Source organism: Gigantopelta aegis, chromosome 7 (genome assembly GCF_016097555.1).
Source record: "Gigantopelta aegis isolate Gae_Host chromosome 7, Gae_host_genome, whole genome shotgun sequence".
Lineage (NCBI taxonomy): Eukaryota > Metazoa > Mollusca > Gastropoda > Neomphalida > Peltospiridae > Gigantopelta > Gigantopelta aegis.
In genome coordinates this window covers 46,479,419-46,502,007 of record NC_054705.1, presented here as the reverse complement: position 1 = coordinate 46,502,007, position 22,589 = coordinate 46,479,419, and the positions used below count along the sequence as shown (strand labels likewise).

Below are 22,589 nucleotides of genomic sequence, written 5' to 3'. Positions count from 1 at the left end.
TGTTTTGGCTACCAAATGTTTTCTCGGGCTACCAGATGTCTAAAGCTGGTAGTCCAACGGGCTACTATATATTTGTTTTACACATCCAGTTACTCTGCAACCAACAGGTACAAGTGTGTATTTCACGGTATATTTGTTTTACACATCCAGTTACTCTGCAGCCAACAGGTACAAGTGTGTATTTCACGGTATATTTGTTTTACACATCCAGTTACTCTGCAGCCAACAGGTACAAGTGTGTATTTCACGGTATATTTGTTTTACACATCCAGTTACTCTGCAGCCAACAGGTACAAGTGTGTATTTCACGGTATATTGTTTTACACATCCAGTTACTCTGCAGCCAACAGGTACAAGTGTTGTATTTCACGGTATATTTGTTTTACACATCCAGTTACTCTGCAGCCAACAGGTACAAGTGTGTATTTCACGGTATATTTGTTTTACACATCCAGTTACTCTGCAACCAACAGGTACAAGTGTGTATTTCACGGTATATTTGTTTTACACATCCAGTTACTCTGCAACCAACAGGTACAAGTGTGTATTTCACGGTATATTTGTTTTACACATCCAGTTACTCTGCAACCAACAGGTACAAGTGTGTATTTCACGGTATATTTGTTTTACACATCCAGTTACTCTGCAACCAACAGGTACAAGTGTGTATTTCACGGTATATTTGTTTTACACATCCAGTTACTCTGCAACCAACAGGTACAAGTGTGTATTTCACGGTATATTTGTTTTACACATCCAGTTACTCTGCAACCAACAGGTACAAGTGTGTATTTCACGGTATATTGTTTTACACATCCAGGTACTCTGCAACCAACAGGTACAAGTGTGTATTTCACGGTATATTTGTTTTACACATCCAGTTACTCTGCAGCCAACAGGTACAAGTGTGTATTTCACGGTATATTTGTTTTACACATCCAGTTACTCTGCAGCCAACAGGTACAAGTGTGTATTTCACGGTATATTTGTTTTACACATCCAGTTACTCTGCAACCAACAGGTACAAGTGTGTATTTCACGGTATATTTGTTTTACACATCCAGTTACTCTGCAACCAACAGGTACAAGTGTGTATTTCACGGTATATTTGTTTTACACATCCAGTTACTCTGCAACAACAGGTACAAGTGTGTATTTCACGGTATATTGTTTTACACATCCAGTTACTCTGCAACCAACAGGTACAAGTGTGTATTTCACGGTATATTTGTTTTACACATCCAGTTACTCTGCAACCAACAGGTACAAGTGTGTATTTCACGGTATATTTGTTTTACACATCCAGTTACTCTGCAACCAACAGGTACAAGTGTGTATTTCACGGTATATTTGTTTTACACATCCAGTTACTCTGCAACCAACAGGTACAAGTGTGTATTTCACGGTATATTTGTTTTACACATCCAGTTACTCTGCAAGCAACAGGTACAAGTGTGTATTTCACGGTATATTTGTTTTACACATCCAGTTACTCTGCAGCCAACAGGTACAAGTGTGTATTTCACGGTATATTTGTTTTACACATCCAGTTACTCTGCAGCCAACAGGTACAAGTGTGTATTCACGGTATATTTGTTTTACACATCCAGTTACTCTGCAGCCAACAGGTACAAGTGTGTATTTCACGGTATATTTTGTTTTACACATCCAGTTTACTCTGCAGCCAACAGGTACAAGTGTGTATTTCACGGTATATTTGTTTTACACATCCAGTTACTCTGCAACCAACAGGTACAAGTGTGTATTTCACGGTATATTTGTTTTACACATCCAGTTACTCTGCAACCAACAGGTACAAGTGTGTATTTCACGATATATTTGTTTTACACATCCAGTTACTCTGCAACCAACAGGTACAAATGTGTATTTCACGGTATATTTCTCATGATCTTAAAAACCCTAAAACATGTTTAAATAAGAAATAAATGATTTTAATATTTTCTCTCATTTTTTCCAAATATTAAAATTATGGGGCTACCCATTTTTACTGCGGACTACCAGATATTTTAACCTGGTAGCCAGGTTGGCTGCCGCTGAAAAAAGTTAAGGTCAAGGCCAGCTTTCCCATTGTTACCGTCACAGGATAAACCCTATCCTCTTTAACCTATTCTACGTCATTGACTATTTACACTCTCTCTCTCTCTGTCTCTGCTCTCTCTCTCTCTCCCCCTCCCCCTAACTCTCTCTCTCTCTCTCTGTCTCTCTCTCTCTCTGTCTCTCTCTCTCTCACTCCCCCTAACTCTCTCTCTCTCTCTCTCCCCCTAACTCTCTCTCTCCCTAACTCTCTCTCTCTCCCTAACTCTCTCTCTCTCTCTCCCCCTAACTCTCTCTCTCTCCCACTCTCTCTCCCCCTAACTCTCTCTCTCTCTCACCCTAACTCTCTCTCTCTCTCTCTCTCTCTCTCTCTCTCTCTCTCTCTCTCTCTCTCTCTCTCTCTCTCTCTCTCTCTCTCTCTCTCTCTCTCTCTCTCTCTCTCTCTCTCTCTCTCTCTCTCTCTCTCTCTCTCTCTATATATATATATATATACATACACACGAGTAGCAAGTTCTTTTTTTATCCTATAGCACTTCTAAAAAACATTTTAATTCGATATTTAGTAAATCAAAGTTCTGAAGTCGCATCACCAGTAATATGACGTCATGGCGATTAACACAAATGTAGTCAGTCATCACACACTTCAACTACACTGTAAATCTCATCAAAACATTACACTCAGATATACAAGCTTTGTTGGCTGTAAACAAATGACCCAATTGACAGCAAAACAGTATTAACCAAGTTTAAAACAAGCATTTTGAGAGTACTGCTAAAGCAATACACGTCCCCTACCTGACCCAACAATTTTTTGTATTTCCTAAATTCAAGGCCAAACATTTGTGAAAAGTTAAACTTGATCAGTAACAGTACATCATAAAGCTATATACAAAATTTCACCTCAATATTTTCAGGTATTGCAAAAAAAAAGTCTGGAAATTCATAACTGTCAAAAATGGATAAATTACCATGAAAGTTAAACTTCATCTGTAACAGTACATGATAGAACTATACGCAAAATTTTAGTTCAATATCTCAAGGCCTTCTAAATAAAGAAGTCAGGAAAACCAATTTTCACATTGCCTTAGTTCAAGAGCCATAACTCCGTCAAAAATGGGTAAATTGTCATGAAAGTCAAACTTGATCTTTAACAGTACATGATAAAGCTATACACAAAATCTCAAAGCGTTCTGCAAAAAACATCCGGAAACCATATGTGGGACAGATGGATGGATAGACAGACATACAGGACAGAGCTAAAATCTATAGTCCCCTCTGGTTGGACCGATAGGGGACTAATAACGGTAAATATCAAATGGGTTTATGACATGGATATTATGTGTAAGTTATAGGATAACTAATGTCACCCACCTGCTGAGTTTGCAGTCACGGTAGAGGGCCTTGTGCGAGTAGTGCGACAGCATCGTCTGTGTGTGGATGAAGCCCAGCACCATCATCAGCACCATCGGCGTCATCACCTCCGTCAGAGACACCTCCTGAAATATCACCAAGCTACTACAGTTAGACAATGTAACAGTAAACACATACATATCCTGAAATATCACCACGCTACTACAGTTAGACAATCTAACAGTACACACATACATATCCTGAAATATTACCACGCTACTACAGTTAGACAATCTAACAGTACACACATACATATCCTGAAATATCACCACGCTACTACAGTTAGACAATCTAACAGTACACGCATACATATCACCACGCCACTACAGTTAGACAATCTAACAGTACACACATACATATCACCACGCTACTACAGTTAGACAATCTAACAGTACACACATACATATCACCACGCCACTACAGTTAGACAATCTAACAGTACACACATACATATCCTGAAATACCACCACGCTACTACAGTTAGACAATCTAACAGTACACACATACATATCACCACGCTACTACAGTTAGACAATCTAACAGTACACGCATACATATCCTGAAATACCACCACGCTACTACAGTTAGACAATCTAACAGTACACACATACATATCCTGAAATATCACCACGCTACTACAGTTAGACAATCTAACAGTACACACATACATATCCTGAAATATCACCAAGCTACTACAGTTAGACAATCTAACAGTACACACATACGTATCTATCATCACCTCCGTCAGAGACACCTCCTGAAATATCACCACGCTACTACAGTTAGATAATCTAACAGTACACACATACATATCCTGAAATACCACCACGCTACTACAGTTAGACAATCTAACAGTACACACATACATATCACCACGCTACTACAGTTAGACAATCTAACAGTACACGCATACATATCACCACGCCACTACAGTTAGACAATCTAACAGTACACGCATACATATCCTGAAATATCACCACACTACTACAGTTAGATAATCTAACAGTACACACATACATATCCTGAAACGTCACCAAGCTACTACAGTTAGACAATCTAACAGTACACACATACATATCCTGAAATATCACCACGCTACTACAGTTAGACAATCTAACAGTACACACATACATATCCTGAAATATCACCACGCTACTACAGTTAGACAATCTAACAGTACACACATACATATCCTGAAATACCACCACGCTACTACAGTTAGACAATCTAACAGTACACACATACATATCCTGAAATATCACCACACTACTGCAGTTAGACAATCTAACAGTACACACATACATATCTACCATCACCTCCGTCAGAGACATATCCTGAAATATTACCACGCTACTACAGTTAGACAATGTAACAGTACATGTTATACATACATATCTACCATCACCTCCGTCAGAGATACCTCCTGAAATATCACCACGCTACTACAGTTAGACAATCTAACAGTACACACATACATATCCTGAAATACCACCACGCTACTACAGTTAGACAATCTAACAGTACACACATACATATCCTGAAATATCACCACGCTACTACAGTTAGACAATCTAACAGTACACACATACATATCACCACGCTACTACAGTTAGACAATCTAACAGTACACGCATACATATCCTGAAACGTCACCAAGCTACTACAGTTAGACAATCTAACAGTACACACATACATATCCTGAAATATCACCACACTACTACAGTTAGACAATCTAACAGTATACACATACATATCCTGAAACGTCACCAAGCTACTACAGTTAGACAATCTAACAGTACACACATACATATCCTGAAATATCACCACGCTACTACAGTTAGACAATCTAACAGTATACACATACATATCCTGAAATATCACCACACTACTACAGTTAGACAATCTAACAGTATACACATACATATCCTGAAATATCACCACGCTACTACAGTTAGACAATCTAACAGTACACACATACATATCCTGAAATATCACCATGCTACTACAGTTAGACAATCTAACAGTACACACATACATATCACCACGCTACTACAGTTAGACAATCTAACAGTACACGCATACATATCCTGAAACGTCACCAAGCTACTACAGTTAGACAATCTAACAGTACACACATACATATCCTGAAATATCACCACACTACTACAGTTAGACAATCTAACAGTATACACATACATATCCTGAAACGTCACCAAGCTACTACAGTTAGACAATCTAACAGTACACACATACATATCCTGAAATATCACCACGCTACTACAGTTAGACAATCTAACAGTATACACATACATATCCTGAAATATCACCACACTACTACAGTTAGACAATCTAACAGTATACACATACATATCCTGAAATATCACCACGCTACTACAGTTAGACAATCTAACAGTACACACATACATATCCTGAAATATCACCACGCTACTACAGTTAGACAATCTAACAGTACACGCATACATATCCTGAAAGATCACCACGCTACTACAGTTAGACAATCTAACAGTACACGCATACATATCCTGAAACGTCACCAAGCTACTACAGTTAGACAATCTAACAGTACACACATACATATCCTGAAATATCACCACACTACTACAGTTAGACAATCTAACAGTATACACATACATATCCTGAAATATCACCACACTACTACAGTTAGACAATCTAACAGTACACGCATACATATCACCACGCCACTACAGTCAGACAATCTAACAGTACACACATACATATCACCACGCTACTACAGTTAGACAATCTAACAGTACACACATACATATCACCACGCTACTACAGTCAGACAATCTAACAGTACACACATACATATCCTGAAATACCACCACGCTACTACAGTTAGACAATCTAACAGTACACACATACATATCACCACGCTACTACAGTCAGACAATCTAACAGTACACACATACATATCACCACGCTACTACAGTCAGACAATCTAACAGTACACGCATACATATCACCACGCTACTACAGTCAGACAATCTAACAGTACACACATACATATCCTGAAATACCACCACGCTACTACAGTTAGACAATCTAACAGTACACACATACATATCACCACGCTACTACAGTCAGACAATCTAACAGTACACACATACATATCACCACGCTACTACAGTCAGACAATCTAACAGTACACACATACATATCCTGAAATACCACCACGCTACTACAGTTAGACAATCTAACAGTACACACATACATATCACCACGCTACTACAGTCAGACAATCTAACAGTACACACATACATATCCTGAAATATCACCACGCTACTACAGTTAGACAATCTAACAGTACACACATACATATCACCACGCTACTACAGTCAGACAATCTAACAGTACACGCATACATATCCTGAAATATCACCACGCTACTACAGTTAGACAATCTAACAGTACACACATACATATCTATCATCACCTCCGTCAGAGACACCTCCTGAAATATCACCACGCTACTACAGTTAGATAATCTAACAGTACACACATACATATCCTGAAATACCACCACGCTACTACAGTTAGACAATCTAACAGTACACACATACATATCCTGAAATATCACCACGCTACTACAGTTAGACAATCTAACAGTACACACATACATATCACCACGCTACTACAGTTAGACAATCTAACAGTACACGCATACATATCACCACGCCACTACAGTTAGACAATCTAACAGTACACGCATACATATCCTGAAATATCACCACGCTACTATAGTTAGACAATCTTAACAGTATACACATACATATCCTGAAATATCACCACACTACTACAGTTAGATAATCTAACAGTACACACATACATATCCTGAAATACCACCACGCTACTACAGTTAGACAATCTAACAGTACACACATACATATCCTGAAATATCACCACACTACTGCAGTTAGACAATCTAACAGTACACACATACATATCTACCATCACCTCCGTCAGAGACATATCCTGAAATATTACCACGCTACTACAGTTAGACAATGTAACAGTACATGTTATACATACATATCTACCATCACCTCCGTCAGAGATACCTCCTGAAATATCACCACGCTACTACAGTTAGACAATCTAACAGTACACACATACATATCCTGAAATACCACCACGCTACTACAGTTAGACAATCTAACAGTACACACATACATATCCTGAAATATCACCACGCTACTACAGTTAGACAATCTAACAGTACACACATACATATCACCACGCTACTACAGTTAGACAATCTAACAGTACACGCATACATATCACCACGCCACTACAGTTAGACAATCTAACAGTACACGCATACATATCCTGAAATATCACCACGCTACTATAGTTAGACAATCTTAACAGTATACACATACATATCCTGAAATAGCACCACGCTACTATAGTTAGACAATCTAACAGTATACACATACATATCCTGAAATATCACCACGCTACTATAGTTAGACAATCTTAACAGTATACACATACATATCCTGAAATATCACCACACTACTACAGTTAGATAATCTAACAGTACACACATACATATCCTGAAATATCACCACGCTACTACAGTTAGACAATCTAACAGTACACACATACATATCCTGAAATACCACCACGCTACTACAGTTACACAATCTAACAGTACACACATACATATCCTGAAATGTCACCAAGCTACTACAGTCAGACAATCTAACAGTACACACATACATATCCTGAAATATCACCACGCTACTACAGTTAGACAATCTAACAGTACACACATACATATCCTGAAACGTCACCAAGCTACTACAGTTAGACAATCTAACAGTACACACATACATATCCTGAAATATCACCACGCTACTACAGTTAGACAATCTAACAGTACACACATACATATCCTGAAATACCACCACGCTACTACAGTTAGACAATCTAACAGTACACACATACATATCCTGAAATATCACCACACTACTGCAGTTAGACAATCTAACAGTACACACATACATATCTACCATCACCTCCGTCAGAGACATATCCTGAAATATTACCACGCTACTACAGTTAGACAATGTAACAGTACATGTTATACATACATATCTACCATCACCTCCGTCAGAGATACCTCCTGAAATATCACCACGCTACTACAGTTAGACAATCTAACAGTACACACATACATATCCTGAAATACCACCACGCTACTACAGTTAGACAATCTAACAGTACACACATACATATCCTGAAATATCACCACGCTACTACAGTTAGACAATCTAACAGTACACACATACATATCCTGAAATACCACCACGCTACTACAGTTAGACAATCTAACAGTACACACATACATATCCTGAAATATCACCACACTACTGCAGTTAGACAATCTAACAGTACACACATACATATCTACCATCACCTCCGTCAGAGACATATCCTGAAATATTACCACGCTACTACAGTTAGACAATGTAACAGTACATGTTATACATACATATCTACCATCACCTCCGTCAGAGATACCTCCTGAAATATCACCACGCTACTACAGTTAGACAATCTAACAGTACACAGATACATATCCTGAAATACCACCACGCTACTACAGTTAGACAATCTAACAGTACACACATACATATCCTGAAATATCACCACGCTACTACAGTTAGACAATCTAACAGTACACGCATACATATCACCACACCACTACAGTTAGACAATCTAACAGTACACAGATACATATCCTGAAATACCACCACGCTACTACAGTTAGACAATCTAACAGTATACACATACATATCCTGAAATATCACCACGCTACTACAGTTAGAAAATCTAACAGTACACACATACATATCCTGAAATACCACCACGCTACTACAGTTAGACAATCTAACAGTACACACATACATATCCTGAAATACCACCACGCTACTACAGTTAGACAGTCATTAACAGTAGACACAACATATTCAGAATTTAACAGTTTTACAGTAGACACAAAACACATCCTGAATTAACAGTCTTATAGTTAACCAAGTAACCAGTAGGCACAAAACATATCCTGAATTAACAGTCTTATAGTTAACCAAGTAACCAGTAGGCACAAAAGATATCCTGAAATAAGTCTTATAGTTAACCAAGTAACCAATAGGCACAAAACATATCCTGAAATAAGTATTATAGCTAACCAAGTAACCAGTAGGCACAAAAAATATCCTGAAATAAGTCTTATAGTTAACCAAGTAACCAGTAGGCACAAAAGATATCCTGAATTAACAGTCTTATAGTTAACCAAGTAACCAGTAGGCACAAAACATATCCTGAATTAGCCAATCAAACAGCCGCTTAAGACACAAATCATATTCTGAATACCAGACTTATAGTTAGTCAAAATATATCCTGAAAGAACACTGCAAATAGTAGATAAAATATATCCTGAAATAACACTGCAATTAGTAGATGAAATATATCCTGAAATAACACTGCAATTAGTAGATAAAATATATCCTGAAATAACAATGCAAAAAGTAGATAAAATATATCCTGAAATAACACTGCAATTAGTAGATAAAATATATCCTGAAATAACACTGCAAATAGTAGATAAAATATATCCTGAAATAACACTGCAAATAGTAGATAAAATATACCAGCCAGTACCAAGTGCTAGTGTATTTGGTGAACCGTGATATTTTGTTAGAAAAGAATTGTTTAAACTGTTTCTGCAATTGTTTTGAGTTTATAAGTTGAATAGATAATTTGGTGAAATATTCTGCAAACCCAGAGCTAGCCTTTGCAGTCGGTGGGCCCATTGGGCTATTTCTCGTTCCAGCCAGTGCACCACGACTGGTATATTAAAGGCCGTGGTATGTACTACCCTGTCTGTGGGATAGTGCATATAAAAGATCCCTTGCTGCTAATCAAAAAGAGCAGCTCATGAAGTGGCGACAGTGGGTTTCCTCTCTCAATATCTGTGTGGTCCTTAAATAAAATGTGTTGAGTGCATCATTAAATAAAACACTCTTTCTTTTTCCCTTGCACAGGAATGGCCGACAAAGATGAACTGGACAATACTTACGTCTTCTATACCACTCACAATGCCGACATTCTGCACGTAGATGCACAGGCTGGTGACCTGCATGAAGTACAACACCAGCAGCAGGAAGTAGAACTTCCATGACGTCTGCTGTACCCACCTGCACAAAGAGAGGAATGTCTGGTTAACCACACCCCAGGACATTGTTCACTCGCCAGTTATTTAGACCTGTGCGACATGGATGATTATGGTGACTGTGACACAAGTTTAGTATGATACAAGAACCATAGACGACTGAGGGGGAAGACATCGGGGAGGAGAGAGGGTGAGTGAGTGAGAGATAGGGGATGGTCGAGTAAGAAATATGGGAACGGAGAGAGATAGATGGAGGGAGGAAGGGAAGGAGGGACAGAGCTTCTAGAATTTTTATAAATAGCCACTAGCCATGGGATCAGTGATTTTAAACATTTACTTGCCATGATTAAAAATTCACTAGCCCCAATTTAAATAAATACAATTTTACTAGTAGTAATAATCAGATATGTCACCTAAAGATGGAGATAGAGCTTAAAATCTCTTAGATTGGGGGTGGGAAGAGGGGGCAAGATATTCATATTTACAAAATAAGACTTAAATGCAGCATTTGAAAAGGTTTTTTCCACTAGCCATCGGGCTAGTTATAGTAGTAATTTACTAGCCCAACACTGAATATCACTAGCCATGGGAGTGGGGCTACCATAATCCAGAAGCCCTGAGGGAGGAAGACAGATGGAGGAGGAAAGAGACACAAAGAGAGATACAGGGTGAGAGGTAGAGAGAGAGAGATATAGAGAGCACAGAACCAAAAAAGTGTTTGCCATAAACATTGAAAAGCCTGAGGTCTGTTTATGACCCATTTAATATCTGCCAAGTACTTCACTACTAAACTACATCACTCCCTGTGTGTTTCTATACGCCCTTCATACAGACAGAACTGTATAATAACTTACCACTTGAAGCACAGTGGCAGAAAGACCAGTCTGACGGTCGTCTTCCTGGTGATGTAGATCCATGGTACTTGAGGCTTAGCCTTGGAGAAGGTTGACCCTAAAATACAAACAGCAGCGTTCAAAATAAGCACTTGACCATTTGTCATGACAAGTAAAAATCTACTAGAACAAGCAAAATGTACCTCAATAGCTGTCCTGCGGACAAGTAAAACTTTATAATGCTGTTTCATTTTGAGCTGTCAAAAACGCTGTCCTTGTACTTGAATAAAGCTAACATCTGATTTTTACAAGTGAAAATACTGGTGGGCAATATCTGTACAGAGGACTGGTGAACAATTCTGCTTACTTCTATCGCTGAGCAAGGAATGAGACAACGAATTGAAGAAGAAACAAGAGGTGAGAAATGAATAAAGACCCTAACATCCCATACAGAGAGGTGAATAATGCTTCAACGTAATATTTCCAGGCCTTGAACTTAACAGCAGCACAGATGTCACCTACCATAGCTGTGATATGTGATATGAATAGCTGTAAAAGTTAAAGTTTGTTTTGTTTAACGACACCACTAGAGCACATTAATTTATTAATCATTGGCTACTGGATGTCAAATATCTGGTAATTCTGTAATATTACATATTACTTATATATTAATAGTCTCAGAGAAGAAACATGCTACATTTTTCCATTAGTAGTAGTAAGGAATCTTTTATGTGTATCATCTTACAGACAGGATAGAATGAATGAATAAATGAATGAATGTTTAACGACACCCCAGCACTAAAAATACATCGGCTATTGGGTGTCAAACTATGGTTAATACAACCCAATGTGATGATCAATATCAATATAAAAATTCAACAGGTCAATAAAAACACAGTGTAAAGGACTGTGTAAAAATACAAATATCACAGATAGATATAATTAAAATTTAGAATAAAATTCAGTGTCACGTAAAAATTGTAAAATAATTTCTGGATGGAATCGAAATGATTCCATTACATTTCTTTGTCCAAATAAATCTTTTCGCATTTCTTTCAGAAACTGACACTCCACCAAAATGTGGTGCTTAGTCAGAAGACACTGACAATGCTCACACTGAGGCGGAGGATCCTTCTTCAAGATAAATGAATGAGTCACGTAAGTGTGACCGATGCGGGCACGACACAAGACGATTTCATCCTTCCTGCACTGTCTATAGGAGGACTGCCACTCTCCCAAGACTGGCTTGATAGCATGAAGCTTGTTCGCAACCTCACCGTCCCAATGACGTTGCCAAGCGGAAAAGATAAATTGGCTGATACAATATTTAAAATCAGTATAAGGTACACCAACCCTGGCATGAGGCAAATCCAAAGCTGAACCTGCCTTTTCATTACCCCTGATGCCAACATGGCTGGGCACCCAACAAAATACAATGCCTTTATTGGCAATAGATAAAAAGACATACTTTCGTATCACCATCCCAATTAAGGGATGTTCCAGCTTCATATTATGTAAAGCTTGGAGACACGAAAGTGAGTCAGTAAAAATAATAAACTTGGATGCATTAGAATCCTTTATTTCTTCTAAGGCTTTAATAACTGCACAAACTTCAGCACTAAAGATTGATGCCGAGTCAGGCAGTCTCATGGAAAGTATTGTGTCTGATGGAAAAACTGTAGCACAAGCCACAGAATTTCCATCCCGTGATACAGACAGGATAGTACCTAACACGGCCTTTGATGTACCAGTTATGGTGCATTGGCTCGAGTAATAGCCCACCGACTGGGATTGATCCCAAACCAATTGTACATAGGCGAACATTCTATTTTTACCACTGGACTACCTATACGTCTCACCCACAAATTGCTGTAGGTTAGAGGTTTAACCGGTAGTGGTGTTTTCTAGTGTTAAGAGGTTTAACCGGTAGTGGTGTTTTCTAGTGTTTTGCCAGTGGATACAAATTATTTTTTAATCAATTGAGAAGATAACCTGTACGTCTCACCCACAAATTGCTGTAGGTTAGAGGTTTAACCGGTAGTGGTGTTTTCTAGTGTTTTGCCAGTGGATACAAATTATTTTTAAGCAGTTGAGAAGATAACCTGTACGTCTCACCCACAAATTGCTGTAGGTTAGAGGTTTAACCGGTAGTGCTCTTTTCTAGTGTTACAGGTTTAACTTGTAGTGGTGTTTTCTAGTGTTAGAGGTTTAACCGGTAGTGGTGTTTTCTAGAGGTTTAACCGGTAGTGCTCTTTTCTAGTGTTAGAGGTTTAACCGGTAGTGGTGTTTTCTAGAGGTTTAACCGGTAGTGGTGTTTTCTAGTGTTAGAGGTTTAACCGGTAGTGCTCTTTTCTAGTGTTAGAGGTTTAACTTGTAGTGGTGTTTTCTAGAGGTTTAACCGGTAGTGGTGTTTTCTAGTGTTAGAGGTTTAACCGGTAGTGCTCTTTTCTAGTGTTAGAGGTTTAACCGGTAGTGGTGTTTTCTAGAGGTTTAACCGGTAGTGGTGTTTTCTAGTGTTAGAGGTTTAACCGGTAGTGCTCTTTTCTAGTGTTAGAGGTTTAACCGGTAGTGGTGTTTTCTAGAGGTTTAACCGGTAGTGGTGTTTTCTAGTGTTAGAGGTTTAACCGGTAGTGCTCTTTTCTAGTGTTAGAGGTTTAACCGGTAGTGGTGTTTTCTAGAGGTTTAACCGGTAGTGGTGTTTTCTAGTGTTAGAGGTTTAACCGGTAGTGCTCTTTTCTAGTGTTAGAGGTTTAACCGGTAGTGGTGTTTTCTAGAGGTTTAACCGGTAGTGGTGTTTTCTAGTGTTAGAGGTTTAACCGGTAGTGCTCTTTTCTAGTGTTAGAGGTTTAACCGGTAGTGGTGTTTTCTAGAGGTTTAACCGGTAGTGGTGTTTTCTAGTGTTAGAGGTTTAACCCGTAGTGGTGTTTTCTAGTGTTAGAGGTTTAACCGGTAGTGGTGTTTTCTAGAGGTTTAACCGGTAGTGGTGTTTTCTAGTGTTAGAGGTTTAACCCGTAGTGGTGTTTTCTAGTGTTAGAGGTTTAACCGGTAGTGGTGTTTTCTAGAGGTTTAACCGGTAGTGGTGTTTTCTAGTGTTAGAGGTTTAACCGGTAGTGGTGTTTTCTAGAGGTTTAACCGGTAGTGGTGTTTTCTAGTGTTAGAGGTTTAACCCGTAGTGGTGTTTTCTAGTGTTAGAGGTTTAACCGGTAGTGGTGTTTTCTAGTGTTTTGCCAGTGGATAAACATTATTTTTAATCAGTTGAGAAGATAACCTGTACGTCTCACCCACAAATTGCTGTAGTTTAGAGGTTTAACCGGTAGTGGTGTTTTCTAGTGTTTTGCCAGTGGATACAAATTATTTTTTAATCACTTGAGAAGATAACTTTTGTTCTTACGTTTCCAAATTTCATTTCTGACTTTGGTAAATCATGGTTTTACCATTTTTCTAAAGTTTCTGATCAAGGTAAACTCTGTCTTACCATAAAATATACTAGAAAACTAATCATGCAGCTGTGTTTATTTGTTGGAAGAGTTGTGGTTTTAAAACTGTTGCAGGAAGGCTAAATAATTACTGTACATACAGATGAGCATTTTATTTTTGGCAATAATATTTCAAAATTGCTGTGGGAAATATTCTTAAGTTTGATCCCCATTACTAGGACTAAAATATGGGGGGGGGGGGGGGGGGGGGGGGGGGGGTCAGAGTTTTTTCCAGTTTTTAAGGGGTTCAGTTACATACCTCTTATTAAATCGACGTCAATGAATTCTGTCTTGAGACGAACAATTTTCTTTGATGCGTGGTGAACATTGGTTTGACCCTAAAACACAAAGGAGATCAATGGATTAAAAACTAAATAAGAAACAACATTTTCAGTCCAAAGTAAAACAAGAATTGCACGGAATATTAAATGTCTTCAGTGGGTTTGAGACAAAATGCATTTCTTTCAACTCATTTTAATATTAAAACATATTTCAGTGGGTTTGAGGTGAAATGCATTTCAACTCATTTTAATATTAAAACATAATATTTCAGTGGGTCCGAGGTGAAATGTTTTGACATGTTTGTACATGTGTAAGTACCTACATGTAATTTTGGCATGTTTTGGGGGGCTATACATATTTTGGACATGTTTCTCGCACCCAGAATTCGATGCAAACTAAAAGACCTGGCCTAAGGCCAGCTGTAAGGTGAATTTTCAAGTCAGACAAGAACACTGCAACTTACATGTGCAGGGAAACCTCTCAAGACCAGACCCTCTGTAAACTGGAATTCCCTCAAAACCAGACCCTCTGTAAACCAGAATTCCCTCAAAACCGGACCCTTCGTAAACCAGAATTCCCTCAAATACTGGACGTTTTTAAAAACCAGTACAGAATGTAACTTCCCTAAACCAGATCCCTCTTAAAACCGGACAATTGTCTTGGTTCCAAGGGTGTCCAGTTCAGGGGGGCTTCACTGTAGATCCCTGCTAAACAACATGTATTTAGTTTTTCAACAGTATACATTTTTAAATAATCTATTTTAAACTTACTTTCCGTAGTTTCTTCTCAACTGACTGCTCCCAAAACTGTTTGTCATAAGCTCCAATCTAAAAAATATTACACCATCATGAACTAAATCATATTACACCAGTATACAGTAAATAATACTTTTAATACACATGTATTACATGACCATGTAGTAAATACTGTATTACCATATACACTGTGTATGTAGTTAATATAATTTACAAAACCATTAAATCAGAGGTGCTATTTTTAAGTACATTTACATGTTTAAAAAGTTTGTTTTGTTTAACGACACATTGCTTCCATTATATCCAGGTACCGCCATTCCCTTAGGAGATCCATCCCTCCTACACCGCCGGTAGAAGGAAGGAAAAGACGCACTCAACACATTTTATTTACGGTCATATGGCGTCGGACATATGGTTAAGGACCACACAGATACTGAGAGAGGAAACCTGCTGTCGCCACTTCATGGGCTACTCTTTTAGTTTAGTAGAAAGGGATCTTTTATATGCACTATCTCACAAGCAGGATAGTACATACCACGGTCTTTGTTACACCAGTTGTGGAGCACTGGCTGGAACCTCTTAAGACCGAGTCAGAATTACCCAATTTTAGACATCCAATAGCTGATGATTAATTAATCAATCTGCTCTAGTGGTACCGTTGAAAGAAACCTGCTACATTTCTCCATTAGCAGCAAGGGATATTTTTTTATGCATTTTCCTACAGAAAGGCTAGACATACCACAGACTTTGATATAGAAGTCTTGGTGATGAGAAAATAAAAAACAATGGGTTCCCCACTGTAGTTTGATCTTCAGGCAAGCACTCTACCGACCGAGCTAAATACCCCCCCCCCCCAATAGCCATTAAAAACAAATGCTGCATAGTACTACCAGCACTTCTAGAATTTTTTAATAAAAAAACCCTAGCCATGGGATTAGTGATTTTAAATGCTTACTAGCCACGATTAAAAATTCACTAGCCTTACTTGAAGTACATGTAAATACAATTTTACTAATTTAGGAATAATCGGATATATGTCATCTAAAGAGGGAGATGGAGCTTAAAAAGCCGTAGATTGGAGGCAGGATATTTATGTTTACAAAATAGACTTCAATACAGCATTTAACAACTTCTAGGGGTGCGATTTAGCTCAGTCGGTCGAGTGCTCACTTGAGGTGCTTGTGTCGCAGGATCGAACCATCTCAGTGGATCCATTCAGATGATTGGGTTTTTTCTCGTTCCAACCAGCACAACACAAGTGGACAAAGGCTGTGGTATGTGCTTTCCTGTCTGTAGGAAAGTGATATTAAAAAAAACCTTACTGCATTAGAAAAAATGTAGTGGGTTTCCTCTAATGAATATGAGTCAGAATTACCAAATGTTTGACATCCAATAGCCGATTCATGATTAATTAATATGCTCCAGTGGTGTCGTTAAACATGGGCATGGCGATAGTAGTCATGTACTAGCTCAACACTGAATATCACTAGAGATGGAATTAGATGAGAGACTACCATCGTCTAGAAGTCCTGGGTACGGCGATAGTAGTCATGTACTAGCTCAACACTGAATATCACTAGAGATGGAATTAGATGAGACTACCATCATCTAGAAGTCCTGGGCACGGTGATAGTAGTCATGTACTAGCTCAACACTGAATATCACTAGAGATGGAATTAGATGAGACTACCATCATCTAGAAGTCCTGGGCACGGCGATAGTAATCATGTACTAGCTCAACACTGAATATCACTGGAGATGGAATTAGATGAGACTACCATCATCTAGAAGTCCTGGGCACGGCGATAGTAATCATGTACTAGCTCAACACTGAATATCACTAGAGATGGAATTAGATGAGACTACCATCATCTAGAAGCCCTGGGCACGGCGATAGTAGTCATGTACTAGCTCAACACTGAATATCACTAGAGATGGAATTAGATAAGAGACTACCATCATCTAGAAGTCCTGGGCACGGTGATAGTAGTCATGTACTAGCTCAACACTGAATATCACTGGAGATGGAATTAGATGAGGCTACCATCATCTAGAAGTCCTGGGTACGGCGATAGTAGTCATGTACTAGCTCAACACTGAATATCACTAGAGATGGAATTAGATGAGACTACCATCATCTAGAAGTCCTGGGCACGGTGATAGTAGTCATGTACTAGCTCAACACTGAATATCACTAGAGATGGAATTAGATGAGACTACCATCATCTAGAAGTCCTGGGCACGGTGATAGTAGTCATGTACTAGCTCAACACTGAATATCACTAGAGATGGAATTAGATGAGACTACCATCATCTAGAAGTCCTGGGCACGGTGATAGTAGTCATGTACTAGCTCAACACTGAATATCACTAGAGATGGAATTAGATGAGACTACCATCATCTAGAAGTCCTGGGCACGGCGATAGTAATCATGTACTAGCTCAACACTGAATATCACTAGAGATGGAATTAGATGAGACTACCATCATCTAGAAGTCCTGGGCACGGCGATAGTAGTCATGTACTAGCTCAACATTGAATATCACTAGAGATGGAATTAGATGAGAGACTACCATCATCTAGAAGTCCTGGGCACGGCGATAGTAGTCATGTACTAGCTCAACACTGAATATCACTAAAGATGGAATTAGATGAGGCTACCATCATCTAGAAGTCCTGGGCACGGTGATAGTAGTCATGTACTAGCTCAACACTGAATATCACTAGAGATGGTATTAGATGAGAGACTACCATCATCTAGAAGTCCTGGGCATGGTGATAGTAGTCATGTACTAGCTCAACACTGAATATCACTGGAGATGGAATTAGATGAGGCTACCATCATCTAGAAGTCCTGGGCATGGTGATAGTAGTCATGTACTAGCTCAACACTGAATATCACTGGAGATGGAATTAGATGAGGCTACCATCATCTAGAAGTCCTGGGCACGGCGATAGTAGTCATGTACTAGCTCAACACTGAATATCACTAAAGATGGAATTAGATGAGAGACTACCATCATCTAGAAGCCCTGGGCACGGTGATAGTAGTCATGTACTAGCTCAACACTGAATATCACTAAAGATGGAATTAGATGAGAGACTACCATCATCTAGAAGTCCTGGGCACGGTGATAGTAGTCATGTACTAGCTCAACACTGAATATCACTAAAGATGGAATTAGATGAGAGACTACCATCATCTAGAAGCCCTGGGCACGGTGATAGTAGTCATGTACTAGCTCAACACTAAATATCACTAAAGATGGAATTAGATGAGAGACTACCATCATCTAGAAGTCCTGGGCACGGCGATAGTAATCATGTACTAGCTCAACACTGAATATCACTAAAGATGGAATTAGATGAGAGACTACCATCATCTAGAAGTCCTGGGCACGGCGATAGTAGTCATGTACTAGCTCAACACTGAATATCACTAAAGATGGAATTAGATGAGAGACTACCATCATCTAGAAGCCCTGGGCACGGTGATAGTAGTCATGTACTAGCTCAACACTGAATATCACTAAAGATGGAATTAGATGAGAGACTACCATCATCTAGAAGCCCTGGGCACGGTGATAGTAGTCATGTACTAGCTCAACACTGAATATCACTAAAGATGGAATTAGATGAGAGACTACCATCATCTAGAAGCCCTGACTACCATCATCTAGAAGCCCTGACTACCATCATCCAGAAGTCCTGACTACTAAACACAATGCATGTACTTACTTTTTTCTGATACCAGGCGACAGCATTGTGGACTTTGTCCATTCCTGGCCCACCGGCCAGTCCAGTAGTTATAGCAACCGCTCACGCTATACAGCTTGTTGTTGGGTGATTTCCTCCCTGGTAACAGCAGCACCAGCTACCTCAGTATACTTTTAAAATCAGGCGAATATTGTTTACGATCTCTTTCGTGCTGTCAACAAATTAAAATTCCACAACGAATGTATGCAGAACCGATAATACATGAAGTCATGAAGAGCAACACTGCTAAAATCTGAAATTTAAAATCTCTGCCTTAAATAAAGCTAAATGTACATTAAAACCCAAAAAACTAAATACAACCATGCACTTTATTTTTATTTTTCATGGCTAGCTTTGGGCGAGTAGAAAATTTTGCTAAATCACTTAAGATAAAAATACAAAAATTGACAGTTGTTAAAATTTGCAGCACATGAACTTAGCTATAGATGTAGTGTGTATGTTAGCTATAGATGTAGTGTGTATGTTAGCTATATATGTAGTGTATATGTTTGTTCGAATATATAACATACAGTGAAACTCCCCTAAAACGGACACCCTCAAGACCAAGTAAAAAGTCTGGTTTTTAGAGGTATCTGGTTTAGAGAGGTTCTCTTCTGCAATAAATTTAAAAAGAGACCAAGAAAAATGTCCGGTTTTGAGGGAATTCCTGTTTACACAGGGTCCATTTTTGAGGGAATTCCAGTTTGCAGAGGGTCCGGTTTTGAGGGAATTCCTGTTTACACAGGGTCCAGTTTTGAGGAAATTCCTGTTTACACAGGGTCCAGTTTTGAGGGAATTCCAGTTTACAGAGGGTCCGGTTTTGAGGGAATTCCGGTTTACACAGGGTCCAGTTTTGAGGGAATTCCAGTTTACACAGGGTCCAGTTTTGAGTGAATTCCAGTTTTGAGTGAATTCCTGTTTACACAGGGTCCAGTTTTGAGGGAATTCCAGTTTACAGAGGGTCCGGTTTTGAGGGAATTCCGGTTTACACAGGGTCCAGTTTTGAGGGAATTCCAGTTTACACAGGGTCCAGTTTTGAGTGAATTCCAGTTTTGAGTGAATTCCTGTTTACACAGGGTCCAGTTTTGAGGGAATTCTGGTTTACACAGGGTCCGGTTTTGAGAGGTTTCACTGTACTATTAAAAAACAAATTTAAACTACATTTGTAACCTCCTCATACATGTATTTAAAGCTACATTTATAACCTCCTCATACATGTATTTAAAACTACATTTGTAACCTCCTCATACATGTATTTAAAACTACATTTATAACCTCCTCATACATGTATTTAAAACTACATTTGTAACCTCATACATGTATTTAAAACTACATTTGTAACCTCATACATGTATTTAAAACTACATTTGTAACCTCCTCATACATGTATTTAAAAACATTTGTAACCTCCTCATACATGTATTTAAAAACATTTGTAACCTCCTCATACATGTATTTAAAAACTACATTTGTAACCTCCTCATACATGTATTTAAAACTACATTTGTAACCTCCTCATAAATGTATTTAAAACTACATTTGTAACCTCCTCATACATGTATTTAAAACTACATTTGTAACCTCCACATACATGTATTTAAAAACTACATTTGTAACCTCATACATGTATTTAAAACTACATTTGTAACCTCCTCATACATGTATTTAAAACTACATTTGTAACCTCCTCATACATGTATTTAAAACTACATTTGTAACCTCCTCATACATGTATTTAAAACTACATTTGTAACCTCCTACACGTATTTAAAAACAAGCATGATGAAGACCATAGTCTTAAAGGTCTAACTAATTGTACTTTTCTATCAACCAACACAATTTACAGCTTAATGTACGTACCATCACTGTCCCAAATCACTGAGTACTGTGCATGCAAAAGAAATTATTTACATTGTGCCATTAAGCTACGAAAGACTGAATATATTCCAATTAATTCAGATGAAAAATAACAAATCTGAAGTGAAACAAATTCATTGTGGTAAACAAGTGCTGTTCAGTCAACAGGAAGACATCTCAGGTTTCAAATTAGGTTATACTAGCTACAGTATCATGCTTCAGGGAAGAACAAAATTGTTTTGGCATGCATGGTTCTATATTTCAGCTTTTTACTGTCACTACACGAAAAACTAAATGTTTCTGAAACATTTACAGTAGTTTACTACGATCTTTCTGCCAGAAACTAATTTGAGCCCAGAATACATGATAATTTAACAAAACAGATCATCGGTGCCTCTTCTATATGGTTATAACTTATAGGTCAGTGGCGGATCCAGAAATCCATTTAGGGGAGGCCCCAGTGACATGAGTTGGAATGCCAAGGAAACTTTGGGGGAGGTTTGGAGGGGGATTGTAAAAAAAATTAAAATTAATATATGATAAAATTATAACTATCGCAAAATTTAGGGGGGTGCAGGCCCTCCCCCTAGATCTGCCTCTGTAGGTGAAACTGGTCACTGTATTTGACGTACTCCAAATGACAGATCTGAAGCAGCAGTTCTCTTCCGATATAGATATACTTTTTAACAGTTATAGAAATGTTCATTTTTAACATTTTACGTTAGGTAATTTTATTCTTTCCTACCTTCTGGCAGAAATCTTTGTAGATGAACAGTCTGATTTATATTTTTTTTTTAATCTGAACTTACACTACAGTCAGTTGTCCTCCCTTACCCATGCTCACTGGCAACATTTGATGTTAATACGGGCGAGACGTAGCCTAGAGGTAAAGCAGTCGCTTGATGCGCATTCGGTTTGGGATCGATCCCCGTCAGTGGGCTA

At 38.5% G+C, this 22,589-nt stretch overlaps 1 protein-coding gene across 1 annotated transcript in view; it reads right to left on the bottom strand.

Annotated features, from left to right (window-relative positions):
- The window catches only part of LOC121376795 (protein PHTF2-like), a 44,936-nt gene extending 24,540 nt beyond the window's left edge, over positions 1-20,396 (bottom strand). The window contains exons 1-6 of the mRNA XM_041504571.1: positions 19,773-20,396; positions 16,049-16,105; positions 15,256-15,334; positions 11,542-11,638; positions 10,595-10,712; positions 3,427-3,551 (exon numbers count right to left, since the gene is read on the bottom strand). Of these exons, the coding sequence (XP_041360505.1) occupies positions 3,427-3,551; positions 10,595-10,712; positions 11,542-11,638; positions 15,256-15,334; positions 16,049-16,105; positions 19,773-19,814 (518 nt within the window). The 5' untranslated portion in view covers positions 19,815-20,396. The remainder of the gene's footprint in view (positions 1-3,426; positions 3,552-10,594; positions 10,713-11,541; positions 11,639-15,255; positions 15,335-16,048; positions 16,106-19,772) is intronic.
- Between the last annotated feature and the right edge of the window lie 2,193 nt (positions 20,397-22,589).